Raw genomic sequence first — 24,773 nt, 5'->3', positions numbered from 1 at the left:
TTCAAATGGCTTCTTTCACTTAGTAATAAGGATTTAAGATTCACCCATGTTTTCCCATGGCTTGATAGCTCATTTCTTTTTAGCACTGAATAATATTCCATTGTCTATACATGCCACAGTTTATCAGTTTACTTACTGAGAGACATCTTGTTTATGTCCAAGTTTTAGCAATTTGTATAAAACTTGTAAACATCCATGTGCAGATTTTTGTATGGAATGTTTTCAGCTCCTTTGGGTAAATACTAAGGAGCACAACTGCTGGATTATATGAAGAATATATTTAGTTTTACAAGAAAACATCAAACTGTCTTCTAAAGTGGCTTTACCAATTTGCATTCCCACCAGCATTGAATGAAAGTTTTCCCATTGATCCACATCCTTGTAAGCATTTGGTATTGTCAGTGTTCTGGATTCTGGCCATGCTAAGAGGTGTGTAGTGGTATCTCACTGTTGTTTTAACTTACATCTTCCTGATAACATACGATTTTGAGCATCTTTTCATATATTTACTTGTCATTTATTTATCTTCCTTGGGTAGATGTCTGCTAAGATTTGTGGCCCATTTTTAAAATCAGGTTGTTTGTTTTCCTATTGCTGAGTTTTTAAGAGTTCTATGTATATTTTAGATAGTAGTCCTTTATCAAATACATCTTCTGCAAGTTTTTTCTCCCAGTCTGTGGCTTTGCTTTCATTCTATTGACAGTGTCTTTTACAGGGCAGAAAAATTTAATTTTCATGAAGTCCAGTTTATCAATTCTTTCTTTCATGGATCATGTCTTCAGTGCTGTACCTCAAAAGCCACTGCCAAATCAAAGGTCATCTCGATTTCTCTTATATTATCTTCTAGGAGTTTTATAGCATAGAATTTACATTAGGTTTTTGATCCATTTTGAGTTAATTTTGGGGAAGGATGTAAGGTCTATAGCTAGATACGATTTTCACATGTGGATGTGCAATTGCAGCACCATTTGTTAAAAGGCTTTGTTTCATTGTATTGCCATCACTCCTTTGTGAAAGACCAGTTGACTGTATTTACATCTGTCTGGGCTCTTTATCCTGTTCCTTTGACCCGTTTGTCCATTCTTTCCCATACCATGCTGGGGAAGTCCGGTAGTGTCAGTCCTCCAAATTTCTTCTCCTTCAATATTGTGTTGCCTAATCTGGGTCTTTTGCCAACATGAGTATTTTTCATTCCATTTTCAAAACTGAGATGGGTAGTATCAATATCCCAAATATACAGCTGATCAAACTGAGGCAGAGTATATCTGTACTCATAGTCAGCATATAACTGTGCCTTCCAGTCCTCTGGAATCTAAACTCTCTTAAGAGCAAGGACTTCATCAGTTTAGTCACTGCCCAGCCCCAAGAGTAGTGAATATCTAGTATATGTCAGTTCAGTTCAGCTCAGTCACTCAGTCGTGTCCGACTCTTTGCAACCCCATGAATCGCAGCACGCCAGGCCTCCCTGTCCATCACCAACTCCCGGAGTTCACTCAGACTTGTGTCCATTGAGTCCGTGATGACATCCAGCCATCTCATCCTCTGTCATCCCCTTCTTTTCCTGCCCCCAATCCCTCCCAGCATCAAAGTCTTTTCCAATGAGTCAACTCTTCGCATGAGGTGGCCAAAGTACTGGAGTTTCAGCTTTAGCATCATTTCTTCCAAAGAAATCCCAGGGCTGATCTCCTTCAGAATGGACTGGTTGGATCTCCTTGCAGTCCAAGGGACTCTGAAGAGTCTTCTCCAACACCAGAGTTCAAAAGCATCAATTCTTTGGTGCTCAGCCTTCTTCACAGTCCAACTCTCACATCCATACATAACTACTGGAAAAACCATAGCCTTGACTAGATGGACCTTAGTTGGCAAAGTAATGTCTCTGCTTTTGAATATACTATCTAGGTTGGTCATAACTTTTCTTCCAAGGAGTAAGCATCTTTTAATTTCATGGCTGCAATCACCATCTGCAGTGAGCACTCAATAAATACTTGTTGACAGAAAGAATGAACGGATGAAGGACTAGGGAAAAGAATTCTTTGTTTTTATTTTATGCTTTTCTATAGAGAGTTCAAAGGTTCAACTGTCCAGTCAGTCCATTTAGGGTTATGTTTCCTATGTGGTTTCTAACCAGAGTTCAAAGGGAAGCAGATCATTGCTTATTTTGTTCACCCATTTAGTTAATATTTACTCCTTCCCTCTCTCTTGGAAATTATAAATGCCTCTCTTAATAGTTGTCCAAGCCTATCTCGTAAATTTTTAGTAAGAAAGGTATTATACACTGAATGTGAGTGCCTCCTCAAAATTCACATGTTGAAGCCCTTATCCCTCCTGTGGCTCAATTTGGAGAAGGAGACTCTGAGAAAGTAATTAAGGCTAAATGAGGTCATAAGGGTGGGGCCCTGGTCCACTGGGATTAATCCATCTAAGAAGAGACAGGCACATGTTCTCTCTGTGTGTGCTTCACAGAGGAAAGACTATATGAGAACAAAGTGGACATCTTTTAAGCCAGAAAAAGAGCTCTCACCAAGAACTGATGCTGCCAGACCCTCATCTGGGACTTCTAGCCTTCAGAAAAATAAGAAAACAAATTTCTGTTGTTTAAGTCACCCAGTCTATGGGATTTTGCTATGGAAGCCCAAACTGACTAAGTAATTATTGACTATGCCAAAGCTTTTAACATTTTGTTGTGTGGATCACAACAAACTGTAGAAAATTCTTCAAGAGATGGGAATACCAGACCGCCTGACCTGCCTCCTGAGAAATCTGTATGCAGGTCAGGAAGCAATAGTTAGAAATGGACATGGAACAATGAACCGGTTCCAAATCGGGAAAAGAGTACAGTCAAGGCTATATATTGTCACACTGCTTATTTAACTTATATGCAGAGTACATCATGAGAAATGCTGGACTGGATGAAGCACAAGCTGGAATCAAGATTGCCAGGAGAAATATCAATAACCTCAGATATGCAGATGGCATAAAGCAAAGAACTAAAGAACCTTTTGCTGAAAGTGAAAGAGGAGAGTGAAAGAGCTGGCTTAAAACTCAACATCCAGAAAACTAGATCATGGTATCTGGTCCCATTACTTTACGGCAGATAGATGGGGAAACAGTGGAAACAGTGTCAGATTTTATTTTGGGGGGCTCCAAAATCACTGCAGATGGTGACTGCAGCCATGAAATTTAAAGATGCTTACTTTTTGGAAGAAAAGTTATGACCAACCTAGACAGCATATTAAAAAGCAGAGACATTATTTTGTTAACAAATGTCCATCTAGTCAAAGCTATGGTTTTTCCAGTAGTCATGTATGGATGTGAAAGTTGGACTATAAAGAAAGCTGAGCACTGAAGAATAGATGCTTTTGAACTGTGGTGTTGGAGAAGACTCTTGAGAGTCCCTTGAACTGTAAGGAGATCCAACCAGTCCATCCTAAAGGAAATCTGTCCTGAATATTCATTGGAAGGACTGATGCTAAAGCTGAAAGTGCAATACTTTGGCCACCTGAATGGAAGAACTGACTCATTTGAAAAGACCCGGATGCTGGGAAAGATTGAAGGCAGGAGAAGAGGATGACAGAGGATGAGATGGTTGGATGGCATCACTGACTCGATGGACATGAGTTTGAGTAAGTTCCGGGAGTTGGTGATGGATAGGGAGGCCTGGGGTGCTGCAGTCCATGGATCGCAAAGAATCAGACACAACTGAGCAACTGAACTGAACTGAAGTTAGTAATTGGGCTTCCCAGTTGGTAAAGAATCTGCCTACAATGCAGGAGATGCAGGAGATGTGGGTTTGATCCCTGGGTCAGGAACACCCCCTGGAGGAGGGCATGGCAACCCTCTCCAGTATTCTTAGTAGCCCAAGCTGACTAATATAGGCAAGAAGCTAAACTCAAGGACTGAAGATGGCTCAAGTACTTATCAGGTACACATCGCGGTATTAATGGAACAATCTCAACAAAAACATGTAAAAAAATAAAAGTCAATGAATTACCTAAATGATGGGGCTTCCCTGATGGCTCAGTTGGTAAAGAATCTGCCTGCAATGCAGGAGACCCTGGTTCAATTCCTGGGTTGGGAAGATCCCCTGGAGAAGGGCTAGGATACCCAATCCAGTATTCTTGGGCTTCCCTTATGGCTCAGCTAGTAAAGAATACACCTGCAATGTGAGAGACCTGGGTTCGATCCCTGGGTTGGGAAGATCCCCTGGAGAAGGGAAAGGCTACCCACTCCAGTATTCTGACCTGGAGAATTCCAAGGACTACAGTCCATGGGGTCTCAAAGAGTCACACACAACTGAGCGACTTTCAAAAAAAAAAAATTAAATGATAATAGCTCAGTGACAAGAGAGGAGGTGGATACAGGGTATTCCTGCCTTCATGGACACATTAATAATATTTAAGGGTAGTAAAATATATACATGTAATCATGCCAAATAAAGAGTGTGGAAAACACAGCCCACAGAAGTTTAAAAAGGTAAATGTGTTTGGGTTTGTTTTGCCTTTTTCACTTTGATTTCTGTTTCATGAAATGCATTATAATAAACATAGTAAATCCAAGAATTCTTAAATTACGTAGTTGAAAGAGTTCTTTCTTCCCAAACCTTACAGATGAGATAATGATGAGTAGGTCTGTTATTCATAAAAGAAAAATACCAACTTCATAAATCACTCATAACAGAATTTCCCTTTTTTTTTTAAGTGAGCCATAAGTTCAAGTTAAAATTGCTTATTGGGAAATGGCTTACATAATGATTAAATAGGAAAAATATAACATATACTATGTAACACACATCATTTAAGAAATGTTGTTAATATACTTTTGATTGCTATTTGATTACAACTGTTGCTGGATATTTAGAATTTTCTAAAGCAGAAAGGAGAAGGCAATGGCACCCCACTCCAGTCCTCTTGCCTGGAAAATCCCATGGGCGGAGGAGCCTGGTGGGCTGTAGTCCATGGGGTCACTAAGAGTTGGACATGACTGAGCAACTTCACTTTCACTTTTCACTTTCATGCATTGGAGAAGGACATGGCAACCCACTCCAGTGTTCTTGCCTGGAGAATCCCAGGGACAGAGGAGCCTGGTGGGCTGCTGTCTATGAGGTAGCACAGAGTCGGACACGACTGAAGCGACTTAGCAGCAGCAGCAGCAGCAAAGCAGAAAAACTTAACTATATAAAAAGAATATCAAAATTCTGTGTGCTTACAACAAAAGCATGCCTTTAAAATACATTGCACTCCAAATTTAAGAACATTGCTGGTATGATCAAAATCTGTATTTTAGGTATTACAAATTTTATACTTATGTAAGACTCTACAGTTATAAAAATAAGCAATTTTTTATTTTAAAAAATTACCATCTTGTCAAATATGTTATAAAAGCAACTCCTACCTCCAGTACTCCTAACTGGTCTCCACATTGCCATCATTACTCCATTTGTATTGTCAACAACATATTTTAAAACAAAATCATATATGGTTAATTCTTTGCCAAAAACTAAGCAACGATTTCTCATTGCCTTGGAGTAAATGTAAACTCTATAAATGGCCTCTAAAACCTTGCACACCCCAATCTACTCCTCTAATCTCATACCACTGCACCCACACTCTCCATACTGTGCTAAATAGGCTTCTGTCTGCTCCTCCAAAGGCCCCCACCTCTTTCCTGCCAAGATCCTCCCACATGATTGTTCCTTCTGTTTATCCTCTTTTTCCTTGCTGGTTGACTGCCGGGCAGCCTTCTAATCTCAGCTTCATGTCACCTCCCTCACCATTCATTTGAAAGCAGGTCTCCACTATGTTCCCATTAAGCCTATGCTCAATTGTTATCTACTCTAACCACCTTACTGAAGATTGCAACCTCCTGTCTCCCACTCCATAACTTTTCCTCTCTTTTTCTCCCTAGCATTTATCACTTTCTAGGACACCACAAAATGTACTTATTTAATATGTTTATTGTTTATGTCCCCCTCTAGAATATAAGCACCAAGAGGGCAAGAGGTTTTTGTCTGGTTCACTGCTGAATCCCCAGGACTTAGGGCAATACATGGCACATGTAAATTCTCAGTAGCTTCTTCCTTCACAGAGCTTGTTGTTTGTGTGCTGACTTATTAAAAGCCTTCACTTATTAAAAGTGACTCATTAAAAGCCTATCTCCCTCTCTCCATGAGCACAGATTCCCATATCTATTTTGCTCATCACTGTATAACCCATAATTGGTGCAGGCCCTAGAGCTTCCGTGGTGGCTCAGTGGTAAAGAATTCGCCTGCCAAGCAGGAGATGGGGGTTCCATCCTTGGGTTGGGAAGATCCCCTGAAGAAGGAAATAACAACTCACTCTAGTATTCTTCCCTAGAAAATCCCATGGACAGAGGATCCTGGCGGGCTACAGTCTCAGTTCAGTTCAGTTCAGTTCAGTCGCTCAGTCGTGTCCGACTCTTTGCAACCCCATGAATTGCAGCACGCCAGGCCTCCCTGTCCATCACCAACTCCTGGGGTTCACTGAGATTCACATCCATCGAGTCAGTGATGACATCCAGCCATCTCACCCTCTGTCATCCCCTTCTCCTCCTGCCCCCAATCCCTCCCAGCACCAGAGTCTTTTCCAATGAGTCAACTCTTTGCATGAGGTGGCCAAAGTACTGGAGCTTCAGCTTTAGCATCATTCCTTCCAAAGAAATCCCAGGGCTGATCTCCTTCAGAATGGACTGGTTGGATCTCCTTGAAGTCCAAGGGACTCTCAAGAGTCTTCTCCAACACCACAGTTCAAAAGCATCAATTCTTCGGCGCTCAGCCTTCTTCACAGTCCAACTCTCACATCCATACATGACTACTGGAAAAACCATAGCCTTGACTAGACGGACCTTAGTCAGCAAGGTAATGTCTCTGCTTTTGAATATGCTATCTAGGTTGGTCATAACTTTTCTTCCAAGGAGTGAGCGTCTTTTAATTTCATGGCTGCAGTCACCATCTGCAGTGATTTTGGAGCCCAAAAGAGACAGACGTGCCTTAGAAACTAAACAGCAACAACTACAGTGCAGGCCCTGGCATATAGTAGGCACTCAATAAAAAATTATTCTGTAAGTAAATACCTAAACATGTGAGAAGTTAGTTGGCTAAGGTCCATGTCAATCCTTAATGTTTGTGAGTCTCTGTTTAAAGATGGGGCCAATACTGTACTTACCAACTGACCCAGATGCACAATTATTGAGAAAAAAAAAGGATAATTCTTAGATTATTTCATTGCCAAATATTCATTGAATGTTCACAATATCCCAACCCTCAGGCTAGGTGCTAGAGATACAGCAATGAAAAAGTGGATCACCATCTAAACTCAACAGGAAGCTTACATTCTAACAGGAGAGATGGACAATACATAAAGAAATGAATATTTAATAAAAGTATAAATTGATGGGTGAACCCTGCATTAGATATGAAAGACCTTCTAAGGAGGTAACAACCAAACTAAGACCTGGAAGAAAAGGAGCCAGATACTTGAAAAATTGAGGAAAGAACATTTCCAACAAAGGAGGCAGCAAATATAAAGCCCCTGGGATGATGAACAGAGGTCTGATTTCCCGGAAAGTCCTGGGAGAGAAGTGAGGGATGAGCTGAGATGAAAGAGGCAGGCAAGGCCAGAGCTTCAGACCCTGGAAGACACCAGAAAAAGTCGTAATTTTATTCTAAAAGCAATGGGAAACAGAAATCTTTAGATAAGGGAGTGGGTGATTTGTTTATAAAGGTCACCCTGATTGCTATGTGAAGGATATATTTGAGACTCAAGCGGCTGCAGAGAAAATTTGGGATGGTTAATGGTTTGAACTGGAATGTTGGCAGTGGAGATGGAAAGATAAACTATAATCTAAGGCACAAAAACGGAAACATTTAAAATACAAATATATGTAGCTTGAGCTTCGCAGGTGGCGCTAGTGGTAAAGAACCTACCTGCCAATGCAGGAAATGTAAGAGATGCAGGTTCCATCCCTGGGTGGGGAAGATCCCCTGAAGAGGGCATGGCAACCCACTTCAGTATTCTTGCCTAAAGAATCCCACGGACAGAGGACCCTGGCCAGCTACAATCCATGGGGTTGCAAAAAGTCAGACACAACTGAACCAACTTAGCCCACATGTGCGCACATGTATCTTAGCCATGTAATGTACTTTCCTTAGTCAGTTCTTGGTTCTCATTTTACTTGGCCCATCAGCAGAATTTGCCACAATTGACTGGTCATTCCTTCCTTCTTAAAGCACTTTCTCTACTTGGCTTCCAATACACCACTGGATTTCCTCTACCTCTTTGGCCACTCCTTATTAGTCTCTACCAGTTTCTTCCCATCTACCCCACTTGTCAGTGTTGGAGGGTTCCAAAGTTGAGTCCTTGGACTCTCTTCTTCTCCATCTACACTCACTCCCTTAGCTATTCCATCAAATGTCAAAGTTTAAATGTCATCCATACACTGATGAATCCCAAATGTATTTCTCCTCTGACCCCCAGACTCCACATATCCAACTACCTACAAATAACTCTACCTGGATGGTGAATTACATCTCAACCTTAATATATCTAGAAACTAACTCTTCATCTCCCTCACTCCTGCCCAAACATGTTCATCCCACAGTCACAATCGCACCCCAGGACCTTCACACTTGCCATTCTCCCAGTGTGGCCAACTCTTTGTACAGAAATCTTATCATTTGCTACCATACCTCCCTCTCATCTTTCTCAAAGGTCACTTTTCCTGACTTTCCCTGACCATGTTCCCTGCCATCCCATTTTAAATTATAACACCCCCCTGATACCATTATCTTCCTCCCTGCTCTAATTTTCTCTAATTTTCTAGCGCTTACCTCCTTATAAAATAATTTCCTCACATATTTCTTTAGTGGCTGTTTGTAGACACAAAAATACATACTCCATGGGGATATGAATTTGTATATTTTTTTAACTTGATGTTTTCCTAGTTCCTGGAATGGAACCTGATATTTAGGAAGTGCTCAATAAATATACAATTAAATCCATGAATGAATAATAAATATAAGTTAAAACTATTTCTTCATATTAAATACATAGATGAAAAATCTAAGATGAAACTATTGACTATTCTAGCATTCTTCGCCACTTGCCTACATTTCTAACTGTTCCATTTGCAATGTGTTTTGACTGGGAAAGAAAGATGGTTAACACAAACAGGAAAGAGCCTTAAAAACAGGTAGTCTGCAGTTCGAGATAATAACATGGTGATGGAATCCAAAAAAGGCAAACGTGCAAAATGAGTCACAAAATCAAGAACAAGTTACTGTGATGCTATTAATAGTAGCAGTTGAAAAAGGAATAAAGTACAAATGTTCACAGAATGACATACTTCATGGCATCAAGAATTAAGTTTTTCATGAACCCAAGTGACCTCAAAGTTATTCCTTTCCCTGCATATACAAAACTGTACCCACAACATGAAAAGTTGTGAAAACTGTGAGTGAGCCAAAAGTTCAGTGGCATGCACTGGCAATTAGATGACACTCAGAACAAATGCTGAATCATGTGAACTGGTGAATATGAAATATTTCTTTCTTGACTTTTATTCTGACCCTAGCAGGAAGTCAAGACACATTTACTAGGCAATAAGGATTGTAATAGCAACGAGTCTTCACTTCTTAAATTTTGTGTATATCTCCGGACCCTTTGGCCAGGTTCTGCAGCCGCAACACCGACAAGCTCCAGGGACCACCGCCTGCCTCCTCACAGCATCTCCTCCTCTGGCCCTGGGAGTTGTCTTCTCCGGGCAGCACCCGCCCCAGGGCCCTGCCTCTGCTTACCAAAGCCGGTGGAACTCATATTTCTGTTCCTCCGTTGTAGCTAAAGCCTTTTTTCTCTTCATGAAGTCTAGCAACTCCTGAATCTCCTTCTCACAGGAGGCCAGGAGTGGGTTTTTTGCGTCCAGCGGCCCATAAAATACTGCGAGGGGCAACAAGTCCTCGTGGCCGGCCGAGAGAGACTGTGGGCTCAGAGAGCTCGCCTTCGACTTCAGGGGCGACTTCGAAATCCCAGTAGAGGGCGGGGGCAGAGTCGGCGGCGACACTGAAGTGGGAGACACGTTTGGTGAAGAGACCGAGGAGGTGCCTTGCGCCGCCATGTTGACGAGACCCGGGCCCGTCCCGGGGTGTGTGTGTGTGTGTACACGCGGTTGCCTGGCGACGGTCTCGTGGTAACCAGGCATCCCGCGAGCTTTCGGGGAAATACAGCGGCCCCTGGAGGGCAAAAAAAGAAAAACCTTGTCCAGAAAGCAATGTTACTCCTGAGGTGTTTTTGCTCTCTTGCTCACCGCTAGATGTGGTAACTGAGAGGATTCTGGAGACACAGTGAATAAGAAAGCCAGAAACTTAGGATCACATATCCAGACTATACTTTTTCCATTTCGACCACTTAATAATGATGCTCATTAATATATGCCAGGAGTTATTCTAAGCATTTGAAACAAGTAATTTGATTTATCCCATTTAATCATCATTATAACTTTGCAATTTAGGGTATTACTATATCTCCATTTCACAGTTTAAGAAACCAAAGTTTAGGGAGGTTTAGCTATTTGACCAAGGTCAGAGTAAACCGTTGGAGGGTCAGGGACCTGCCTTCAGACTCCAAAGGCTGTGCTCAAAATAACCTTCCCCACCACCATGCACTGAAGTGAAAATAGTTTTAGAATCAATTGCATGCAACTGATCCACTCTGGTCCCTCTTATTGGACTTTGAGGTCTGTAACTGAGAATGATGTTAGTGTCTAGTAGTTATGACTACTCTGTTTATTCATTTGTATTTCAGCCTTATCTTGATTATCACCATATTTTAAATTCATGAGCATTTAACTCAGCCTTAACCTGTGGACATTAATGTGTACTAATGCTTGAAGTGGTAACTCTCAAAGAATTTTGCATTTTAAATGGGGATTTTAGGAGACTTTGCTTCTGATGGGGAAGCGATGGCCTCAAGGGACCTATTTGGGGGCAAGAGAAGTTCTTTCCTTGCATTATGGGCAATAGTAAGTTTATTTATAAATTTAAAGTATGAGTTTCCAACTACTACAGAACTTGCTTGGTTATAAATGTTATGCAGTGCCAAAAATTGTCTAAGAGAAGGATCCGAAATATTTGATGGCTTAGGAAAAGGGGTCTTTAATATTGAAAACTGTTACTCGTCCTGTAAAGATAGTAACCTTTACACTCTGTGAGCCCAATTTCCCACTTAAGATTAAGAAGCTTATTGGACCACAGACTGATTTCTTTCAGGGCTGACCTAATTTCTTGCAGACTCTCTGGACCTGTGCTAATTTGCAAGGTTGGCCTAGTACGTCATGTGTACTGTACCCTAATATTCTTTGAAGGCAAATGATGATGATTTTGCATTTCAAGGCAGGTAATTATGGCCCAAGAACCTTCCTGGCAAACAGCAATCTCCTCTGACACCAGACTACAAGGAATTCAATTCTCCAATAAGAATGTAGAAATATTCTTTGATTAAGATTTTTATCTTGTCTCTAAGTGAGCGGTAAAAATGCTAAGACTTTAAAGAATTTAGGCCTAAAGAAATAATTCATCTTTGGGGCATTTACAAAAAGTATTACTAAACCTTTTTAAAAAGTCAGCTTGGTAAGTTCTTTCTCTTCTCATCTCATTCTTACATAACAGACATGTCCACTTCAGATTAAAAGCTGGTATAATTTGCCACTGAGTACTGTCTTTTATATTGATGAAAGTGAAGCTGCAGGATAAATGTAACTTAAAGTGGTCAGAGAAGAGGAAAGAAAATAAAAATAAAACACATAAAGTAGATTTATTCCCCCTTGATCTGACTGCTCTCAGAAACATCTTTCATAACTCAGACACATATCAGTCACTGGTAAGAGAAAATGTGACTAATTAAATTCAAATACTTGAATTATGAAACATTGTATCTTTGTCATTTTCCTCCTTGCACACACACTCAAGCTAACAATGCATAACTTTCAGTAGTTTTTGAAAGCTTATCTGCATATTTAAATTGGTGCTATACTCTGAATCACCACTGTGGTAAGATGGATATTTCCATTTTCTTCAGTTTAAATTATATTCAAATCATTTTTTAAAATATTTTTGAGATGTTATCTTTCTGATAATGAAAAGCAGCTATTAAGGATATTTTTTCTATTTCCTTGTCACTTCGCTTTATTCTTTTTACTGTAGTGAAAGAATAGAGCTTTGCAACTGTCTGACAGCTAAATAATGTAAATAGCTTCCTTATAAATAATGGAAATTGCTGTTTCCTTATAATTAAGGAAATTAAGTGTCTGCAGGCTGCAGGGATCTTTTTGCCCATTCAAGAGTCTTTATCATTTAAAGTTACTGTTAGATAAAGAATAAATAAAGTTAATATTCTTTCTGTTCCTAATGTGGTTGTTAATCATTTGGACTGTCCGAAATATGTAAGATAGTTTTAAAAAGCATGAAGATCTACCTTTCCTACCTCACTATCTAATATTCAGACCATTCTTAATTTCATGCTTTCCTTCAGTGAAATACAGCCATTTCTTTCAGTTCAGTTCTGTCACTCAGTCATGTCCTACTCTTTGTGATGCCGTGGGCTGCAGCACACCAGGCCTCCCTGTCCATCACCAACTCCCAGAGCTTGTTCAAACTCATGTTCATCGAGTGGGTGATGCCATCCTACCATCTCATCCTCTGTCATCCCCTTCTCCTGCCTTCAATCTTACCCAGCATAAGGGTCTCTTCTAATGAGTCAACTCTTCGCATCAGGTGGAGCATCAACTTCAGTATCAGTCCTTCCAATGAATAATCAGGACTGATTTCCTTCAGGATTGACTGGTTTGATCTCCCTGCAGTCCCAGGGACTCTCAAGAGTCTTCTCCAACACCACAGTTCAAAAGCATCAATTCTTCGACACTGTTTTCTTTATAGTCCAAATCTCACATCCATACAGGAGCACTGGAAAAATCATAGCTTCGACTAGATGTACCTTTGTTGGCAAAGTAACACCTCTGCTTTTTAATATGCTGTCTAAGTGGGACATAGATTTTCTTCCAAGGAGCAAGTGTCTTTTAATTTCATGGCTGCAGTCACTATCTATAGTGATTTTAGAGCCCAAGAAAATAAAGTCTGTCACCATTTCCATTGTTTACCCATCTATTTGCCATGAAGTAAGTGATGGGACCAGATGCCATGATCTTAGTTTTTTGAATTTTGCATTTTAAGCCAGCTTTTTCACTCTCATCTTTCACTTTCATCAAGAGGCTTTTTAGTTCTTCTTCACTTTTTGCCATAAGGGTGGTGTCATCTGCATATCCCAGGTTATTGATATTTCTCCAGGAAATCTTGACTCTAGCTTGTGCTTCATCCAGCCCAGCATTTCACATGATGTACTCTACACAGAAGTTAAATGAGCGGTGTGACTATTACAGCCTTGATGAACTCCTTTCCCAATTTGGAAACAGTCCATTGTTCCATGTCTAGTTCCATCTGTTGCTTCTTGGCCTGCATACAGATTTCTCAGGAGGCAGGTCAGGTGGTCTGATATTCCCATCTCTTTCAGAATTTTCCAGTTTGTCGAGATCTACACAGTCAAAGACTTTGGTATAATCAATAAAGCAGAAGTAGATGTTTTTCTGGAATTCTCTTGCTTTTTCTATGATCCAACGGATGTTGGCAATTTGATCTCTCATTCCTCTGCCTTTTCTAAATCCAGTTTGAACATCTGGAAGTTCATGGTTCACATAGTGCTGAAACCTGGCTTGGAGAATTTTGAGCATTACTTTGCTAGTGTGTGAGATGAGTGCAATTGTGTGGTACTTTGAACATTCTTTGACAGTGCCCTTTTTTGGGATTGAAATGAAAACTGACCTTTTCCAGTCCTGTGGCCACTGCTGAGTTTTCCAGAGTTGCTGTCATATTGAGTGCAGCACTTTCACAGCATCATCTTTTAGGATTTGAAATAGCTCAACTGGAATTCTATCAACTCCACTAACTTTGATCGTAGTGATACTTCTTAAGGCCCACTCGACTTAACATTCCAGAATGCCTGACTCTAGGTAAGTGATCACACCATCATGGTTATTTAGGTCATGAAGATCTTTTTTGTATAGTTCTGTATATTCATGCCACCTCTTCTTAATATCTTCTGCTTCTGTTAGGTCCATACCATTTCTGTTCTTTATCGAGCCCATCTTTGCATGAAATGTTCCCTTGGTATCTCTAATTTTCTTGAAGAGATCTCTAGTCTTTTCCGTTCTATTGTTTTCCTCTATTTCTTTGGATTGATCACTGAGGAAGGCTTTCTTATCTCTCCTTGCTATTCTCTGGAAATCTGCATTCAAGTGGGTATATCTTTCCTTGTCCCCTTTGCCTTTTGATTCTCTTCTTTTCTCAGCTGTTTGTAAAGCTTCCTCAGACAGCCATTTTGCCTTTTTGCATTTCTTTTTCTTGGAGATGGTTTTGATTGCTGCCTCCTTTACAGTGTCACAAACCTCTGTCCTCAGTTCTTCAGGCATCCTAGAACTGAAGTACCTGATTAGATCTATCAGATCTAATCCCTTGAATCTATTTGTCACTACCACTGTATAATTGTAAGGAATTTGATTCAGGTCATACCTGAATAGTCTAGTGGTTTTCCCTACTTTCTTCAATTTAAGTCTGAATTTGGCAATAAGGAGTTCATGATCTGAACTCCTTAAAATTCAGATCCCAGTCTTATTTTTGCTGTGTATAGAACTTCTCCATCTTTGGCTGAAAAGAATATAATCAATCTGATTATAGTATTAACCATTTAGTGATCTCCATGTGTAGTCTTCTCTTGTGTTTTTGGAAGAGGGTGTTTGCTATGACCAGAGCATTCTCTTGGCAAAACTCTGTTAGTCTTTGCCCTGCTTCATTTTGTACTCCAAGGCCAAATTTGCCTGTTGTTCCAGGTATCTCTTGACTTCCTACTTTTGCATTTTGCCATTTCTTTAATATGTCATAAATGCGTAAATGAACCACATATTCCCTGCAAGAAGCAGATGACAGACACATTCACAACTAACCCTGAAGAAGGCATACTGTGAAACATGCTGTAATAAAGACTTTCAAATGCTATAGGAACCCCAAAATGAAGTTTGGGACCAGAGAGAGAATACAGGATTCTGGAGGAGGTGATGTCTTAACCTTGAACTATAACCACTCTTCATTAATAGAAAGGTCTTTGCAATAGGCTTTTGCCTAATTACTGGGAAGCACTGATGGCTCAGCAGTAAAGAATCCACCCTCAATGGAGGAGATGCATGTTCGATCCCTGGGTCGGGAGGATCCCCTGGAGGAGGAAATGGCAACCCACTCCAGTATTCTCGCCTGGAAAATTCCATGGACAGAGGAGCCTGGTGGGTTACAGTCCATAGGGTCACAAAGAGTCAGACACGAGTGAGTGACTGAACATACATGTTATAACCTAGCACTGAAGACTGGCCGCTGGCAGAGTATATACATGAGTGGTGATGGTTTAGTCACTAAGTTGTGTCTGACTCTTGTGACCCCATGGACTGTATAGCCCACCTGACTTCTCTGTTCATGGAATTTCCCAGGCAAGAATACTGGAGTGGGTTGCCATTTCCTTCTCCAGGATATCTTCCCAACCCAGAGATCAAACCTGCGTCTCCTGCATTGCAGACGGTCTCCTGCATTGCAGGCAGACTCTTTAACACTGAGCCACCAGGGAAGTCCCTGTATAAATGAATGAGTGAAAAGAAAAAAAAGCAAGATGAAGAACATTTAGGATATTCCTGACTGAGAGAAAAGACTGAGTAAGGAACAAAGTCATAAACACACACAGCAAGTTAAATAAGAAAATTTGCCTAGTGTGGTGAGTCATACACAGCAAAAGATGGGGTGGAAAGAGAAGCATGATCAAATCAAGTAGATAGTGAGAAAATATCCTAGAAATTTTGACTTAGTTCTGTATTCACTGGGGAACCTCAGTTAGAAAAACAATGCCATGTAGAGGTTAAAAATCTAATTCCAAACTAATATCAGGCCAGAAATCACAGTTAAATATCCAGTTCTTCTAAGTTACTTAAGCTCAGTGTGCCTTGATTTCTTCATCTGTAAAAAGGGGATGAAATAATAATTCTACCTACCTCATAGTTTTGTTTTGTTTGGAATTAAATGAGTTAATATATGTAAAACCCTTAAAACAGTGCCTGGCACATAGTGAATGCTATATTGTTGTTTAGTCACTAAGTCATGTCCAATTCTTTGTAACTCCAAGGAATGTAGCCTGCAAGGCGCCTCTGTCCATGGGTTTCTCCAGGCAAGAATACTGGAGTGGGTTGCCATTGCCTTCTCCAGGGGCTCTTCCTGAACCAGGAACTGATCCTGCACCTCCAGCATTGACAGGTGGATTCTTTGCTGCTGAGCCACCAGGGAAGCCCCAAGTGCTGTATAAATGTTTGTTAATATAATGATTCAGTTGGGAACCATTGAACATCATTAAGCAGAAAATAGTATATTTTATGTATTTTAGAAGGAAAACTATTATGATATAATGAAAGATTTGCATGAAGAAGATTACATCTGATCTAAGCCCCATAGATCATGACAACAATTATATACAGTCAACAATGAGACAAAATCAGTCAAACTAAAACCGCAGATAGACACAGAGCTGGAATCAGTAGGAAACCAAATTCTGATCAATTAAGTAAAATGAGAGTCATGAAGTAATACATAATTAATATAACAATTATATTAAATGTAATAATATATATTTTATATAATATTTCATTATATATATATAAACATATGTAGTTGTTGCAAAATAGTCAAAGAAATACTAACAAAATGTATTTATAGTCTTGCAGTAAAGTCTTCCCTAAAAGCTACAAAACTGAAAGACAAAAAGGAAAATACAGATCAACTTGAATACATTAAAAGGCAAAATTTCGGAAGGAAGAAAGATACCACCACAGAAGTGAAACAACAAAGCATACATTGGGAAAAGATATTTTTAATGTATAATGTACTGTGTGAATATTGTTTTGATAAATATCAGGAGAAGACTAATAGAAAGACTAGATAGGGCTTCTCTTCTCTTCATGTCTTTTGGGTTGACCCACCCTCATGCCTCAAGGATGTATTTTCCTTTGCTTTCTAAATAAAACTGAGATGTAACAGAGCTGTAACACTGGTCTATCCGTGACTTCAAATGTTTGCTGCAGTGAGATGGAACCAAGGAAATTACACACTCCCCTGACATATATGGTGTCGATTCTCGGATTTAACCTGGCTGAAACAATCTCGGCTTGGGCCCCCCGAGGCAGAAGCCAAGCACAGCAGAAGCCCAACTCAGTGAAAGCTCCCGCGGTAGAAGCTGAGCACAAAGAAAACACAGCACAGGGGAAGTAACAAGAAGCCCAGCGTGCTGGAAACTGGAACAGCAAAAACAAACTCAGCAGAAAGCTCATGCAGCTCAGTCTCAGATTCCAGAAGACCTCCTGTTAAGCCTGAGCCTCCAGTTTAATTGTAACAGAAGAAACACTGTTGGAATGTGGCTGAAGAAGAGCTCAAGCCCTGAGCCTTTAGAGTGAGAGCACTGACTCCAAGACCCTAGTTGACCAGAGAACTAACCCTAGGGAGTATCAAATAATGAGAACTCACACAAAGGAAACCACTTGAACAGAAGACCACACAACCACCAGTAGTACTCTGTGCAGGACACCTCATCTAAACAACAAACAAAACAAAAATACAAGCCATATCATCAGCAGACACGATTACCACCTCACTCAGCCTTGCCCATCAGAGGAAAAACAAACAAAGAAACCAAAAAACTCAGCACAAATCTCACCATATACGAAGCTTACACAAACCACTGGACCAACCTTAGGAGGGCAGAAACCAAAAGGAAGAAAGAATTAAAGCTTGAAACCTGGGAAAAGGAGACATCAAACACAATAAGTATAAAAAAATTTTTAAATAATGAAAAGGCAGAGAAATACTACACAAATGAAGGAACAAATTAGAAACACAGAAGTCCAAATAAATGAAGAGGAAATAGGCAAACTACTTGAAAAAGAATTCAGAATAATGATAGTAAAGATGATCAAAAACCTTGAAAACAAAATGGAGAAAATGGAAGAATTGATTAACAAAGACCTAGAAGAATTAAAGAATAAACATACAGAGATAAAAAACACAATTACTGAAATCAAAAATACTCTGAAAGGAATCAATAGCAGGATATCTGAAGCAGAAGAACGAATCAGTGAAGTGGAAGATAAAATGATGGAAATAACTTCCGAAGAGCAGAATAAAGTAAAAAGAATGAAAAGAACTGAGGATAGTCTCAGAGACCTCTGGGGCAATATCAAACGCACCAACATTTGAATTATAGGGGTCCCAGTAAAAGAAGAGAAAAAGAAAGGGTATGAGAAAATTTTTGAAGAGATTATAGTTGAAAATTTCCCCAGCATGGAAAAGGAAATAGTCAATCAAGTCCAAGAGGCTCAAAGAATCCCATACAGGATAAACCCAAGGAGAAACATGCCAAGACACATATTAATTAAACTAACAAAGACTAAACACAAAGAAAGAATATTAAAAGCACCAGGGGAGAAGCAACAAGTAACATACAAGGGAAACCCCATACAATTGACAGCTGATATTTCAGCAGAAACTCTGCAGACCAGAAGGGAATGGCAGGATATATTTAAAGTACTGAAAGGGAAAAATCTACAACCAAGACTATTGTACCTGGCAAGGATCTCATTCAAAATTGATGGAGAAATCAAATGCTTTTCAGACAAGCAAAAGTTAAGAGAATTCAGTCCCACCAAACCAGATTTACAACAAATGTTAAAGGGACTTATATAGTCAAGAAATATAACAGAAGGAAAAAGATCTACAAAATCAACCCCAAATAATTAAGAAAATAGCAATAGGAACACATATATCAATAATTACTTTAAATGTAAATGGATTAAATGCTCCAACCAAAAGACACAGACTGGCTGAATGGATACAAAAACAAGATACATATATATGCTGTCTACAAGAAACCCACTTCAGACCTAAAGACACATATAGACTGAAAGTGAGAGGATGGAAAAATATATTCCATGCAAATGGGAAGCAAAAGAAAACTGGAGTAGCAATCCTCATATCAGACAAAATAGACCTTAAAAGAAAGAAGATTACAAGAGATAAAGAAGGACACTACATAATGATCAAGGAATCAATCCAAGAGGAAGACATAACAATTGTAAATATCTATGCACCCAACATAGCAGTACCTCAGTACATAAGACAAACACTAACAGACATAAAAGGAAAATTGACAGTAACACAATAACATTAGGAGACTTTAACACCCTGCTTACATCAATGGACAGATCACCAAAACAGAAAATTAATAAGGAAACATGTGTTAAATGATACATTAGGTGAGATGGAGCTCATTGATATCATCAGGACCTTCCATCCAAATGCAGAAGAATAAAGCTTCTTCTTAAGTGGACATGGAACATTCTCCAGGATAGACCACATCTTGAGTCACGTATCAAACCTCAGTAAATTTAAGAAAGTTGAAATCATATCAAGCATCTTCTCCAACCACTACACTATGAGACTAAATATCAATTACAAGGGAAAAAAGAACTGTAAGACACACAAACACATGGAGATTAAACAACATGTTTCTAAATAACCAACAGGTTACTGAAGAAATCAAAATGGAAATAAAAAAATTTCTAGAAACAAATGACAATGAAAACATGACAACACAAAACCTATGGGGTACAGCAAAAGCAGTTCCAAGAGGGAAGTTTACAGCAATACAATCCTACCTCAAGAAACAAGACAAACATCCAATAGACAACCTAACTTTACACCTACAACAACTGGAAAAAGAAGAACAACAACAAAATAGTAGAAGGGAAGAAATCATTAAAAAATCCAAGCAGAAATGAAAGAAACAATGGTAACGATTAATAAAACTAAAAGCTGGTCCTTTGAGAAGATAAACAAAATGGTAAAAACCTTTGGCTAGACTCACCAAGGAAAAGAGAGAAGAATCAAATCAACAAAACTAGAAATGAAAAAGGAGAGATTACAACAGACAATGCAGAAATACAAAGGATTTTACGAGACTGTTTTGAACAGCTATATGGCAATAAAATGGATAACCTGGAAGAAATGGACAGATTCTTAGAAAAGTTCAATCTCCCAAGACTGAACCAGGAAGAAATAGAAATTATGAACAATCCAATTATAACCACTGAAATTGAAGCTGTGATTTTTAAAAAATCTCCCAAAAAACAAAAGCCCAGGACCAGATGGCTTCACAGGAGAGTTTTATCAAGCATTTAGAGAAGAGCGAATGTCTATCCTTCTGAACCTTTTCAAAAAATTGCGGAGGAAGGAACACTTCCAAATTCACTTTACAAGGCCACCATCACCCTGATACTAATACCAGACAAAGACAACACAGAAAAAAAAAAAACTACAGGCCAATATCACTGATGAACATAGAGGCAAAAATCCTCAACAAAATTTTAGCAAACAATTCAGCAACACATCAAAAAGCTCATACACCATGATCCAATTGGGTTTATTCCAAGGATGCAACAATTCTTCAATATGCGCAAATTAAGCAATGTGATACATCATATCAACAAATTGAAAGATAAAAACCATATGATAATCTCAATAGATGCAGAAAAAGCCTTTGACAAAATTCAGCATCCATTTATTATTAAAACTCTTCAAAAAATGGGCATAGAAGTAACCCACCTTAACATAGTAAAGGCCATATATGATAAGCCTACAGCAAACATTATTCTCAATGGTGAAAAATTGAAAGCATTCCCCCTAAGATCAGGAAGAAGACAAGCATGCCCTCTTTTCCCACAATTATTCAACATTGTTCTGGAAGTCCCAGTTACAGCAATCTGAGAAGAAAAAGAAATAAAAGGAATCCAGATGGGAAAAGAAGAAGTAAAGCTCTCACTGTTTGCAGATGACATGATACTTTACATAGAAAACCCTAAAGTTAGTATCAGAAAAGTACTAGAATTAATCAATGAATTTAGCAAAGTTGCAGGATAAAAAATCAATACACAGAAATCACTTGAATTTCTATATACTAACAATGAGAAATTAAGAAATAATTCCATTCACCATTGAAACAAAAAGAATTAAATATCTAGGAATAAACTTACCTGAGGAGACAAAAGAACTATACACAGAAAATTATAAAACACTGATGAAAGAAATCAAAGATGACATAAACAGATGGAGAGATATTCCATGTTCCTGAATAGAAAGAATCAATATTATGAAAATAACTATACTACCAAATGCAACTACAGATTCAATGCAATCCCTATCAAATTACCAATGGCATTTTTTTCACCGAACTAGAATATAAAATTTCACAATTCATACGGAAACACAAAAGATGCCAAATAGCCAAAGCAGTCTTGAGAAAGAAGAATGGAGCTGGAGGAATCTACCTTCCTGACTTCAGATTATACTACAAAGCTACAGTCATCAAGACAGTATGGTACTAGCACAAAAAAACAGAAACATAGACCAATGGAACAAGATAGAAAGCCTAGAAATAAACCCATACACCTATGGGTACCTTACATTTGACAAAGGAGGCAAGAATATACAATGGGGCAAAGACAGCCTCTTCAATAAGTGGTGCTGGAAGAACTGGACAGCTACATGTAAAAGAATGAAACTAGAATACTTCCTAACACCATACACAAAGATAAACTCAAAATGGATTAAAGACCTAAATGTAAGACCAGAAACTATAAAATTATTAGAGGAAAACATAAACAGAACACTCAATGGCATAAATCAAAGCAAGATTCTCTATGACCCACATTCTAGAGTAATGGAAATAAAAACAAAAATAAACAAGTGGGGCCTGTTTAAACTTAAAAGCTTTTGCACAGCAAAGGAAACTATAAGCAAGGGAAAAAGACAACTCTCAGAATAGGAGAAAACAATCGCAAATGAAATAACTGACAAAGGATTAATTTCCAAAATATACAAACAACTCATATAACTCAATGCCAGAAGAACAAACAATCCAATCAAAAAGTGGGAAAAAGACCTAAACAGACATTTCTCCAAAGAAGACATACAGATGACTAATAAACACATGAAAAGATGCTCAATATCACTCATTATTAGAGAAATGCAAATAAAAATTACAATGAGATATCACCTCATACCATCAGAATGGCCATCATCAAAAAGTCTACAAACAATAAGTGCTGGAGAGGGTGTGGAGAAGAGGGAACACTCTTGCACTGTTGGTGGGAATGTAAATTGATACAGCCACTATGGGAGACGGTATGGAGATTCCTTAAAAAACTGGGGATAAAACCACCATATGACCCAGCAATCCCATCCTAGACATATACCCTGAGGAAACCAAAGTTGAGAAAGACACATGCATCCCGTTGTTCACTGCAGCACTATTTACAACAGCTAGTACATGGAAGCAACCTAGATGTCCATCAACAGATGAATGGATAAAGAAGTTGTGATACATATACACAATGGAATATTACTCAGCCATAAAAAGGAATGCCTTTGAGTCAGTTCTAATGAGGTGGATAAACCTAGAACCTATTATACAGACTGAAGTAAGTCAGAAATAGATAAATATCATTTTCTAATGCATATATATGGAATCTAGAAGAATGGTACTGAAGAATTTATTCCCAGGGCAGCAATGGAGAAACAGACATAGAGAACAGACTTGTAGACATGGAGAGAGGGAAAGAGAGGGTGAGATGTATGCAAAGAGTAACATTGAAACTTACACGTAAAATAGATAGCCAACGGGAATTTGCTGTATGGCTAAGAAACTCAAACATGGGCTCTGCATCAACCTGGAGGGGTAGGATGAGGAGGGAGATGGGAGGGAGGTTCAAAAAGCAGGGGATATATGTATATCTATGGCTGATTCTGAGGTTTGACAGACAACAGCAAAATTCTGTAAAGCAATTACTTTAGTCACTCAGTCATGTCCGACTCTTTGTGACCCCATGAACCACAGTACACTAGGCCTCACTTTCCATCACCAACTCCCAGAGTTTACTCAAACTCATGTACATCGAGTTGGTGCTGCCCTCCAACCCTCTCATCTTCTGTCATCCCCTTCTCCTCTTGCCTTCAATATTTCCCAGCATCAGGGTCTTTTCCAATGAGTCAGTTCTTCCCATCAGGTGGCCAAAGTATTGCAGTTGCAGCTTCAGCATCAGTCCTTCCAATGAATATTCAGGACTAATCTCCTTTAGGATGGACTTGTTGGCTCTCCTTGCAGTCCAAGGAACTCTCAAGAGTTTTCTCCAACACCACAGTTCAAAAGCATCACTTCTTCAGTGCTCAGCTTTGTTTATAGTCCAACTCTCACATCCATACATGACCATTGGAAAAACCATAGCCTTGACTAGACAGACCTTTGTCAACATGGTAATGTCTCTGCTTTTCAATATGCTGTCTAGGTTGGTCATAACTTTTCTTCCAAAAAGTAAGCATCTTTAAATTTCATGGCTGCAGTCACCATCTGCAGTGATTTTGGAGCCCCAAAAATAAAGTCTGCTACTGTTTCCACTGTTTCCCCATCTATTTGCCATGAAGTAATGGGACCAGATGCCATGACCTTAGTTGAATGTTGAGCTTTAAGCCAACTTTTTCACTCTCCTCTTTCACTTTCATCAAGAGGCTCTTCAGTTCCTCTTCACTTTCTCCCATAAGGGCGGTGTCATCTGCATATCTGAAGTTATTGATATTGATATTTCTCCTAGCAATCTTGATTCCAGCTTGTGCTTCATCCAGCCCAGTGTTTCTCATGATGCACTCTGCATATAAATTAAATAAGCAGGGTGACAATATACAGCCTTGATATACTCCTTTTCCTATTTGGAACCAGTCTGTTGTTCCATGTCTAGTTCCAACTGTTACTTCCTGATCTGCATATAAATTTCTCAAGAGACAGGTCAGGTGGTCTGGTATTCCCATCTATTTCAGAATTTTCCACTGTTTATTGTGATCCACACAGTCAAAGGCTTTGGCATAGTCAATAAAGCAGAAATAGATTCTTTTCTGGATCTCTCTTGCTTTTCAATGATCCAATGGATGTTGGCAATTTGATCTCTGGTAAAGCAAGTATTCTTCAATTTAAAAATAAATTTGAAAAAAAAGAAAGGCCAGATAAGGAGACTGGGTACATAAAACAGCTTTACTAATTACAGGCTACCAGTGGAAGTCAGTGTAGTCAGGATGCACAACAAAGATATCAGCATCATTATCCAGGAGAGATTGGAATATAAATTTCCATAATCTAGCATCCTTACCAGTGGTGCACAATGCTGGATGGTAATATCCAGGTGTCTTTTAAGTCTCTGATGGGGAAACAATGGAAACAGTGAGAGACTTTATTTTGGGGGGCTCCAAAATCACTGCAGATGGTGACTACAGCCAAGAAATTAAAAGATGCTTACTCCTTGGAAGAAAATCTATGACAAACCTAGACAATATATTAACAAGCAGAGACATTACTTTGCCAACAAATGTCCATCTAGTTAAAGCTATGGTTTTTCCAGTAGTCATGTGTGGATGTGAGATTTGGGCTATAAAGAAAGCTGAGTGCTGAAGAATTGATGCTTTTGAACTGTGGTGTTGGAGAAGACTCTCGAGAGTCCCTTGGACTGCAAGGAGATCCAACCAGTCCACCCTAAAA

The 24,773-nt window shown here is 39.1% G+C and overlaps 1 protein-coding gene across 2 annotated transcripts in view; it reads right to left on the bottom strand.

Annotated features, from left to right (window-relative positions):
- The window catches only part of CFAP54 (cilia and flagella associated protein 54), a 324,342-nt gene extending 314,214 nt beyond the window's left edge, over positions 1–10,128 (bottom strand). For both annotated transcript variants that reach the window (XM_068971780.1, XM_068971781.1), the window contains exon 1: positions 9,812–10,128. In XM_068971780.1, the coding sequence (XP_068827881.1) occupies positions 9,812–10,128 (317 nt within the window). The remainder of the gene's footprint in view (positions 1–9,811) is intronic.
- Positions 10,129–24,773: the final 14,645 nt, after the last annotated feature.

The sequence above is a fragment of the Capricornis sumatraensis genome, chromosome 4 (genome assembly GCF_032405125.1).
Source record: "Capricornis sumatraensis isolate serow.1 chromosome 4, serow.2, whole genome shotgun sequence".
NCBI classification, from domain to species: Eukaryota; Metazoa; Chordata; class Mammalia; order Artiodactyla; family Bovidae; genus Capricornis; species Capricornis sumatraensis.
The sequence above is the reverse complement of the archived record's forward strand: the minus strand, read 5'-3'. Positions and strand labels throughout refer to the sequence as shown.